This window comes from Alosa pseudoharengus, unplaced genomic scaffold, assembly GCF_046254945.1.
Source record: "Alosa pseudoharengus isolate Yale_2024_CS ecotype anadromous, Long Island Sound unplaced genomic scaffold, YU_APseudo_1.1 YU_APseudo_1.1_scf_18, whole genome shotgun sequence".
NCBI lineage: Eukaryota > Metazoa > Chordata > Actinopteri > Clupeiformes > Clupeidae > Alosa > Alosa pseudoharengus.
This window is the reverse complement of record NW_027468650.1, coordinates 18974875-18985501: the sequence shown is the minus strand read 5'-3', so window position 1 is coordinate 18985501 and position 10627 is coordinate 18974875. Positions and strand designations below refer to the sequence as shown.

Genomic DNA, 10627 nt, shown 5'->3' with positions numbered 1-10627 from the left:
TAAAGTGCATTTTACTCCGGATAATTCCTTTAAGGTGTGTTGCTAAAGCAGCCATAATGAAATGAAGGTGTCATTGTTTGGATACTTCACACACACGTGCTTTTTAATTTCACAGACTACAACTACCAAGCTGGAATCAAAGCACATCGATTCCCCTCTCACACCCTGCACGCACTTAAAACAAAATAAACAGGCTTCTCAGTCTCACGCATGTATAGGCAAAACTGTATCAGACCGGTGTAACGTTGGTAAATCTTCCATTGCACAGAATGATTTTTGTAGCACGTGCAACAAATGACAGTCGAAAGATACAATTACAGTGCTGCTATCAATTTGCTTGGTATAACCGCATTTATAGTTTTCTACAAATGCAATCAATCAAATTGGCCTCCATCACTCAACCAACACTAACGGTAACATTACCTAGGTCCTTATTGATATTATAAGATTAACGTACCTGCAGTAAAAACCAAGCATGTCCGATAAACATCCTCAGATTTATTTCGGCTTCAAGAAGAAATGGGAATTACATTTCATGTGAACATTGTCCTATCCTTATTAGACGTTCTCTGCGGTGAACAGTCCTTGTAGGAAGCGTCCATTGTTTTTCCAACCCATTTTTAACTTCCAACAAAATTACGTCTCACTGCAACAATGCGCCATCTAGTGGACAAACGACTACTTATCGCCAATACTGGAAATGCAGCCATGATGATGATGATGAATATTTATTTTGGCTTTCTTTTAATCCTACTGAATTTGTAATTATGTATCGGCCGTTCTAATACCGATAGTATGTGGGTGCCTGTGTGTGTGTGCATGTGTATATGTGTGCACCGCCATCTACAGGCCAATGAGTGTACAGTCACTAAATGTACACATAACCTAATTTTTTTAGGACCCCCCCATGGATGAAATTCTATGAAACTTGGCATACCCCCAGAGAATGCCAGGTCAATCATACACATACAATTTGGTGCAGTTCTGAACATCTTAACTGAAGATAGGGGCGATTAAAGCAGAATAATATTGCATTTTCATTTTTTACCGGGGGGGTGCAAATCACAAATGAGTGATTATGGGCCAGGTTGATGTGGGCCCTTGAGACCAACATACTATACCATAAAAGATTCTTCATCCTCAGTGCCACGGTTCAGACAGTTATTTAGGAAAAACTGCTTTTTTTGCGGTTCGGGGGGCCCAGCACGGGGAGGGAGTGGCCCCCAGGGACGAAACGAAATTTTTCCGTAAAAGTCTAGTGGGGCTACATACCCACCAAAGTTCATGTGCCCCGGTGGTTCGGTGTCCCGGGTATCGTTGACCAAAAATTCAGGAAGTAGATGACGAAGAAAAAAAAAAAAAAAAAAAAAGAAAAAAATTTGACAATCCCTATATGATAGCGGCGGTCATAATAATTAGTAGATTGCCATAGGCAGTGGGCATAGCCAATAACCTACCTATTTTGGTAGTTGTTTAATAGATTGATTAGTTTACCATGAGGATAATAATGGCTACCCCGACGATGGAGCACGGTGTGCTTATGTTGTTGGTTCATACTCAAACACCCACTTTTTTTGACCACTAAGGCCTACTGTGCATCACATTTCCTGTCTCTTATCAGCGATGGAGATCTATAGCATGTCTCCTAAAGTGATAACACGTCAGAAATAAACTATTGCAATGATTTCGAAACAAATATGTGTTAGTTTATTTAAGAGTATTTTTCCACGCAACATGTTGACTCATATCCCAGGCACATGTGCATGCAGTTAGGTTGGTATGGTGTGGAAATATTTAGGGCGGTACTGGTACTTTTCCTTTTTATCGTTTCGTGCCAGCTATTTATTTCCTCTCCTCTTGGTTCAGTTGCATTACATTTTGGAGGATCTTGAAGTACGAAGCCCGCCGACACTGACAGAGGTAAGTAGATGAACATAAATCCAGTTGGTTGCTATCTACTGTAAAGTTTCTGTTCAGCGTCAAAGTTCATTTGAGGACGGAAACGATGCTGGCGTTGCTCTGGTCCATTTCATACGATCAAGTGTGATTGTACCGATACGGATTTTCTCATGTGAACAGTCGTGAGCACCATTTTTGTCAGTAAAATATTTATTCAAATAGAAAAAATGTATGTGCAGATGCACGGAGAATGGGGCAATATAAGAAGTACCAGTGCAGCCCTTTTGCCCATAAGCCTAAGTGAGGGGATTAGAGGAGCATTGTTGCACATTCTATTCTCTGTTAATGGTGATTATATATTTATGCTATGTTGATGTGTTGTTCTTTGGCCATATATTGAAACTGGTGCACATATCTTATTTTACTAAGTCTAATGGCTATCAGCTTTGACTCTCACCAGTGTTTTGGTTATGGTTATGGGATTTGGCAGACGCTTTTGTCCAAGCGACATACAAATACAAAAACAATATAATATTTAAAACAGATTAGAATGTTGGTCAAACTATAATAAGGAGAATAGCAATAATAAGCAATAATGTCCATTCAATCAATAATAAACAATACTAAGACTACATTAAGGAGAATATCAATAATAAACAATAATGTCAAATTATTCAACAGCCTAATGAAAATAAAGCAATATTATACAAACCATAATGCATAAGAAGCGCTTAAAGAACTAAGTGCATGTTGAACAGAAATGTCTTTAGACCCCGCTTAAACGACCCAAAACTATCACAGGAACGGAGAGCACTGGGCAACTCATTCCACCAACATGGAACCACTGATTTTGATCACGTTTTGATACGGAAGTGTGCAGGCATTATTTTGACATTTCATTGCTCTTGAGAGAATGTAAAGGCTTTTTAATTGTTAAAACAAAAAACACCCTTGGATATTTTTTTTCTTGTTTTGGATATTCAGTGTTCCCCGCCCAAAGAGCTGAAATATAAATCTTTGGAGTCCAGGAAGGGCTAATTTTCAACATTTTGTGATTGTTATTGTACAACTGAAAAACAAAATGAGGTTTAAGTTGTCTTTTTGTGGTTCATCTTGGGAAGACCAGCTAAAAGAAACTGAAGCATACGTCACAAACAGGATTGCAGACAAATAGATTACGTAACATTTCCTTTCCTTCTGGCTACCCCATGAGACTTTATTTTATTGTTAGGGAAAAAAGCTCTGGAACAACTTTTATGATTCCTTAGAATTTGTTTTCCTGGTTTGGCCACTACACCTTTAAAAACTGATGTGTTTAATCATTGAAAGTTGACTCCCTGATGAAGGGTTTCTGAAATGCACGAGAGTTTAAAACGACCAAGCAGTGAAAATAATGGTTTTTATCTGTTTAATAAAGAGAGTGCCTGAGTTTCCCCCCCCCCCTGTTTTGCATACAATAACAATGTTCAAACACTTCTTATTGTTATACCTGCGAAACAGGTGTGGCTGCATAGCCTACAGTGTACCGTTTTTATAGTCGGTTTTTGGGTTAACTTGCTTCTACTATATGTCCATTAAAGATTTTGGTTTTTTTATGTGGTTATGGGGAACATTTGTAAACATGTCTTATTCTTGACTTCATAACTATTTTCATATCATTTCATATAATTTTTGACACCTGACATGAACCCTTTTAGCAGGAATACTTGAAGAACAAAATGGCAGATCCTTGGCAAGAATCAATGGACCATGCAGTTGTTGTGGCCAGGAAAGCTGGAGCAGTAAGTGCCTAAATATATCGACACATACTGTATTCATTCTCAGGTTGCATTATAGAACAAAGTGAAAGTAGATCATTTGGGCGAGAGTTTTAGTTGTGTTTAACAATGTTTCTCCATGTATCTTGTCCAGGTTATCCGAGATGCACTTCAGAATGAGGTTAAGATTATGACAAAGAGCTCATCTGTGGACCTGGTCACCAAAACTGATCAAAGGGTGGAGAAGATCATAATTGAATCTGTCAAAGAAAAATTCCCCACGCATAGGTGCGACCACTGCCACACATTCATTGCACATAGAAACAAACTTGCAGATTCTCTTTCTCTCTCTATCTCTCTCTCTCTCTCTCTCTCTCTGTGTTAATACAACCAATCTACACGTAACATGCAAACCATGTGACCGAGAGAAAAATAGAGAGAGAGAGAGAGAGAGAGGACATTGCTACACTATGCCCTCACTGTATCCTGATGTCTGTTAGCTTACTGGCTTCAATTGAATGCCTGTGTATTGATCTCCTACCCAGCTTTATTGGAGAAGAGTCAGTATCTGCAGGAGAACCTTGCATTCTAACGGACAACCCCACCTGGATTGTCGATCCTGTGGATGGAACGACAAACTTTGTACATGGGTAGGTAATTCTGTTAACATCAATTCAGATAATTTCCAGCCAGATTTGTAGTGTGTAAGTTTTGTTTAATGCACTATTTGAATCGATACATTTATAATGAAATAAAACTCAACACAATGTGGTTGAGCTGGCCTCCACCTACTGTAAACTGCGTGGCCCTGAAATGAACTTGATCTTGACCTCTGAACAAATGTGACCCCCATCTTTGAACCCACAACCTTGAGTACCTTGTCAGTGTATCTAGCCTCAAACATTGTTGTACATGTGACCCCTGGGTCCTTTGGCCTAGTGCACCTAATTAAGCATTATCACCTGGAGAGAAGCAATGCTCTTTTCTGATTGGCTGGCTGGGTGCTCCGCTTCGCGTCAGGGCCGTTTTACAACCTCAACCGTGCATTCATTTCTGTGAACAGACCACCGTGTCGTCCATTATCCCTTACATATGTGTGAGAGTAGCGTTGGTAGCAGATATCGCCATGGATGTGAGTCAGCTGTAGGGACAAGGTTGGACATGCGAGCCACATGCCAACCTCTGTGAAGTTGGCACCCCATTTGATGAAAGTATTTTGATTTGTTTGTGCATCATTTGAGCACGTTTGAGCAGGCAAAATAAAAATTTGGGCCCCTACCGTCGTAAAGAAATGTAACTTTAACTTGCTTATTGACCTGGTGTCACTTAGCACCCCATTGACGCCAAAACGACTCCGTAATACATTTGTACATTGTTTGTGCACATTTGTGCAGTCAAAATAAACATTTATGCAACATTAAAGGTTAACTTCTTTAACATGATTTGAGCACAATTTTTTTTATTTTGCCTGCACAAACGTGCACAAACAATGCACTAACAACTTGTATTCATGTTTTCATCATATGGGGTGCCAACTTCACAGAGGTCACATGCAAGGTTTGATGAACATCACTCAAGCCACCTGTGATATATCACTTGTGTATCTCCAGAGCCCCTCTACGGAGGGCCTTGGCACTTCCTATTAAGCCCCATTGTATCGAAATTGGTTGCAGTTCCATTATAATTCCACTGGGGGTGATCGCGGGCGAGCGCAGATTGAATGGGGGTCTTTGGAGCTAGACGGCTAAATTTATCTCTTTCACCTGCTTGTCGTGGAAGAATCCCATATTTTATTGTAGTTTATGCAAGTTCAATGTAGATTTTAGATCTAAAGTTGAATGAACGAGTACTTATGTCCTTTTCATTTCTTACAGATTGGGTCGTTGTTGCCCATAACACGCTAGCATTGTGCTAATGAATGACGTCATTGACATATTTGAAAGGCTTTTTATAAGTATTATGTGACTATAAAAAATATAATAATCAACAGTGTGTATTTTCTTTGCCTCTCCTATCGAATGCAACATTCAAATTACTACTCAAAAAATTATATCCAGAGAAAAGTGGATATTGAGGGGTAAAGCTCCAAAGACCTCCATGCATTCTGCGCTCGCCTGCGAGCGCCCTCAAGTGGAATCTGAGGTGGAACTGCAACCAGTCCAGAAACCGGAAGTAACTAGACAGTGCCAATTCTCTACCTATTAGACATTCTCTGGTATCTCACACACTGTATAGGACACCATGTCACCTTTAGCTTTGACACCACAACCTTGAATCCCCTGTAGCCAAATTGTGATTAACTGTACTGTACAAAGTTTGAAGAAGATTCTTCAACCCTCTGTTTTCAACCCATGTTTCTGTGACCCCTGACCCCATGACCTTGATTATCTAATGAGTCCATATACCCTTACTTAAATGTGCAAAGTTTGATGATGATCCTGCAATCCAGAATGGGAGATATGATGCATTGCAATAACAGACAGAATCAGGCATGCACAGATGGACAACTGGAAAAAAGTATGCTTGCCTGTCCTCTAAGGAGGACTAGCACAATGGTAGCACAATTTATGTCTGGGATAACGCTCTGTCATCTGGTCATTTATGGAAACATTGTCAATGGTGGTCAGATCTCTATTGAATTCTATTCTATTCTATTCTATTCTATTCTATTCTATTCTATTCTATTATATTATATTATATTATATTCTTGAATTTCCCCTAGGGATCAATAAAGTATCTATCTATCTATCTATCTATCTATCTATCTATCTATCTATCTATCTAACTATCTATCTATTGCCGATCAGAAGTCCGTAATAGGTCGTCATGCCACTTGACCCATCCCATATCTAGTCATGTACTAATGTGCAGTTACATTGACAATACTTTTCACATGCAGATAATGACACTAAATGTGCCCAACATTTGCCCATCTCTGACAGGTTTCCCTTTGTAGCTGTGTCAATTGGCTTTGCTGTCAACAAAGAGGTATGTCCAAGCAACATTGTATGCCAAACCTGATTTATCTTAGTCAAATGTAAACTGAAAATAGCATTACCTAAACATCACATTTCACTGATGTAGTGTCATGTCTTAAAGTCTCTGTAATATGTGTTTTCTAGCTTGAGTTTGGTGTGGTATACAGCTGTTTGGAGGATAAAATGTACACAGGTAGAAAAGGCAAAGGTGCCTTCTGTGATGGAGAGAGGCTGCAGGTGTCTGACCAAACAGGTAAGCCACATTTTATGTACCGGTATGTGTTTCCGCTCTTCTTAGAACAAGTATTGCACAGAACAGAGTTGAACACTGCTTTTTTGTATGTTTACCAGACATGAGAAAAACTATAATCATCAGTGAGCTTGGGTCAAACAGAGACCCTGCGGTGGTCAGCAAGATATTTTCCACCATGCAGAAAATCCTCTGCATCCCAGTGCACGGGTGAGTTCTTTCTCCTTTGACATTAGATTGTCAGAGCATGTAGAGTTATTCTTAAGTATAGATCATTTTTTAGCTAAAAGCCACATGGGGTGTGTCATTGTTCTGTTGATGAGTTGTAAAGCTAAACAGGTAAAGAACAAGGTATCTCTTTTATTTTAAAAAGCCATAAACCTTATTTACGTAACCACATGCACCATTGATTCCGAGCCCCATTGGCAAACACATATTCATTGAGATGTATATGGTAAATATCATCTATTCCTATGATATAAACATTTTAAAAACAATTCTTTCATGTTCCTGTCTGTCCAGGATACGTGGTTCAGGCACTGCTGCCACCAACATGTGTATGGTTGCATCAGGGGCAGTTGAGGCCTTCTTTGAGATTGGGATCCACTGTTGGGACATCGCTGCCGGGGCAGTGATCGTGACAGAGGCTGGTGGCGTCCTCATGGATGTGGATGGTAGGGCAGCTGTCAACATTAAGACAATATTGATTAAATGATTAAATATGTTTAGTATACGACGGCATTTGGTGATATGTCTAATCAGTGTCTCCAAAGTGATTTTTTAAACTTTTTTCTGTTGCTTTTTGTTCATACAAATATGTTCATAAATAGAACTGTTGAGTTGTCTCTTGAAGTGCATTCAGCTGTTCTAATGAAAGTTTCATAAATCCCTTTTTTTTTGTCTAGGAGGACCATTTGACTTGATGTCAAGAAGAATGGTTTCAGCAAATAATAAAACAATTGCTGAGAGGATCGTCAAAGAGATCGAAATTTTTCCTGCAGAGAGGGATGATGCACCCAAAAAGAAGTGAAGGCTTAATGCCATGTCTCCTTTATCACTGCCACTTTTTATAGACTTTCACAACTACTGTTGGTGCTTTGAAGCCCTGTGACGTCGTAAGTTAGATGAGGAAACGTAAAGAAGTTTTGTCCTCTGCATTTCACGGCAGACCATGCATTGTTGAATGTTATTTTATTTTATTTTTTACTGTTTGCCAAATTTTTTTTTTTACTGCATACAAATAATGTTTAACTGGGCATTAGCAATTAGAAAAAAAAACCTGTAATGTTGATATGACATTGAGTGTTCTAAAAATAAATGATAAAGCAGTTCTTATGTTCCTATGTTATTGATTTTGTCACATCAGAACTTTTTCCTTGTGTAAAAGTATATCCTCAGACATTTACAAATAGTACCACCCTGCTTGTCCAGGATGCATCAAATAAACCACCAAATTAGTTGTAGCAAAGACTTGAAATCAGATGATACATGCTACATCTTTTGCCAAAAATCATTTATCAGTGCCATAAGGGTCTTGATAAATATTTTTGATTGACATATTAACCCAATATATTTCAAACAATGCAATCATTTCTCTGCATTTTTATATTTTTTGGTGTACACCCACCTTAGTCTTAGATATATTATGGGCAACAGAAATAATAATAATAAAAAAGCTTTGTATTCTCAGTCTTCCTATTCCCGCCTACTTCACCCTGACAACTACATCTTGAACACGTAATTGCCCTAATCATCAAAAACAACGATAAACTGGCAAGCAATTGTCTCCTTTTCTAAAAAAAAGAACTGTTCAATACATTTTCCATTAACATGGCCTCATTTGGAGCAAAGGGGGGACAAATACTTTGAAAGGATCTTATTTCACTCTTGTACTGCACTAATTTTCTTGTCAGTATCCTTTTTCTGTTGCCAGCATGGCATCTTCGAGTAGTCATTGTGAATTCTGTCTTCTGTGCCAATGCGGAACAACGCCTTTTGAACCCTAGCTGGCCTCCACAGTTGGTCAAATGAGCAATGCTGAAGCCTGAGTTGAAGGAATGAATGCATATAATTACTGCATGCTGTGCAGATTCAGCCAGCAGGGGGGAGTGTTGCACAACACATGGTGTTCTATTGAAGAAAAGTGCAATTCTTTGAAGTTTATGTGTGCAGTTGTGTGCCACTCTTTTTTATGTTTAATTTCTTTTTGCCGAGATATAAAACAGACAATGTCATATGCCATTATTTTGTTACCATTATGATTAACTTACAACAGAGAGATACAGTATATAACACACACACACACACATGCACGCACGCACGCACGCACGCACACACACACACACACACACACATGCAGGCCCCCCCCCCACACACACACACACACAGCTATTCACAATAAAGGTCCTGATTAAAAACCTCACTGAATAGGACAGACACTGGTTTAAAAGTGACTGGGTATTTGAATATGGTTAAATATGCTATTGACAGCTACAGATAATTTAATAATAAGCATCGTACTTCACATCAAACATCCTACAAATCTTAATGAATAATAAATAAGTAGGCTGCTGCTAGTGCTTCAACAAAATAGCCTAAACCTCACATGTGAAACTGTTCTCTGCCAACTGCAAGTGGCCCTGTGTTGATGGTGGAGAGGAAGCTAAAGTATGCATCTGAGACTCATATGATCACTTAAGCGAGTAGAGCAGGTGTTTGATGTGAGAATTATATTGCAAAGATGGAGATTGTGGTCTGGTAACTCTATCTCCTTGATTAAAGCAATTGTTCCGTGCAAAATGATATATGAAGCACCTGCGCATTGATATGGAGACATGGAGATTTTAATCGCAGCTTGCTAGAGCATATTGAATAATTATCTTAAATAGAATTACACATAGACAGTGATCAAGTTTTTTTTGTTTTTAAATCAAGCGTGTGGGATCAGGATAACAAAAGTGTACATCCTGGCTGATATCAACTTCACTGTCATCTATCTCACCAATATGGGAACAATCTTCTCATTTAGCTACAGATGCAAGCTGCCAAATGTACTGAACTGAAAGTGTAGGCCTAATTCTGTTCTTTTCATAAGCAAATCTTACCAAAATGATGGTTCATATGATTGTCTGGAGAGAGAAGACAGTCCTTTTAATGTACAGCAATTGCCAGACTCCATTATATGTCACTGGGTATGCAAATGTGTTGGACACACGCAACATAAAAGCTTTGTGTTTGTTTGTGCCTGTTTCTGATCCCCATCTCCATCGTTAGACTAATGTGATAGATGACAAGTTTGGTTTCCTGCAGCAGGGCCAGTCAATATGTAAGGTGATGAATTGTTCACCTCCATCTTGTCAATCTACTGAAATTGATCCCAAAAACGTTGCCAGCTCGCATTTTAAACTCCTCATTTAATTACATTTACTGGAGTTTATTTATTTATTTATGCATTTTTTCATTTATTTGATTATTTTAAGTGGAGCATGGTGAGGGTTCTGTCTCTCTCTCCAGCAGTAAAAATGGGGTGTTGTTCATCAAAGGCCAACAAGTGAAAACCAGCAAATGGAACAATTTCAACATTTTTTCAGAGTTGGAAATGCACCTGAGGAGACAATATTCTATTGATTTCTATGTGTCGTTCAACCTGTTTAAAGTCTTAGGCAGAGAAATCAATCTCCCACCAATGTTCATGGAAGCTTTAGCAATTAGCACAGAAAACTGTCTGGTCTCTTTCTCCGACA

General features: G+C 38.8%; 1 protein-coding gene across 2 annotated transcripts; it reads left to right on the top strand.

Moving 5' to 3' along the window:
* The first annotated feature begins 1768 nt into the window (after positions 1 to 1768).
* On the top strand, positions 1769 to 8215 carry LOC143131044 (inositol monophosphatase 1-like). 2 transcript variants are annotated; one of them, XM_076290410.1, is made up of 9 exons: positions 1769 to 1920; positions 3597 to 3680; positions 3811 to 3944; positions 4202 to 4306; positions 6599 to 6644; positions 6779 to 6887; positions 6986 to 7094; positions 7407 to 7558; positions 7790 to 8215. In XM_076290410.1, exons 1-9 carry the CDS (start codon positions 1780 to 1782, stop codon positions 7912 to 7914), a joined length of 1005 nt encoding a protein of 334 aa, XP_076146525.1. In that variant the 5' UTR covers positions 1769 to 1779; the 3' UTR covers positions 7915 to 8215. The 2 variants fall into 2 exon arrangements, with proteins under 2 accessions (XP_076146525.1, XP_076146526.1); XM_076290411.1 differs by having other exon boundaries at positions 1809 to 1920; positions 3600 to 3680.
* Positions 8216 to 10627: the final 2412 nt, after the last annotated feature.

Bases quoted from the DNA above. Each gene is read 5' to 3' on its own strand.
- LOC143131044 (XM_076290410.1), top strand. From the start codon at position 1,780: ATGGTGTGGAAATATTTAGGGCGGTACTGGTACTTTTCCTTTTTATCG. The intron at 6,645-6,778 runs GTATGTCCAAGC...TGTGTTTTCTAG, and splicing joins GCTTTGCTGTCAACAAAGAG to CTTGAGTTTGGTGTGGTATA. The intron at 7,559-7,789 runs GTAGGGCAGCTG...TTTTTTGTCTAG, and splicing joins CGTCCTCATGGATGTGGATG to GAGGACCATTTGACTTGATG.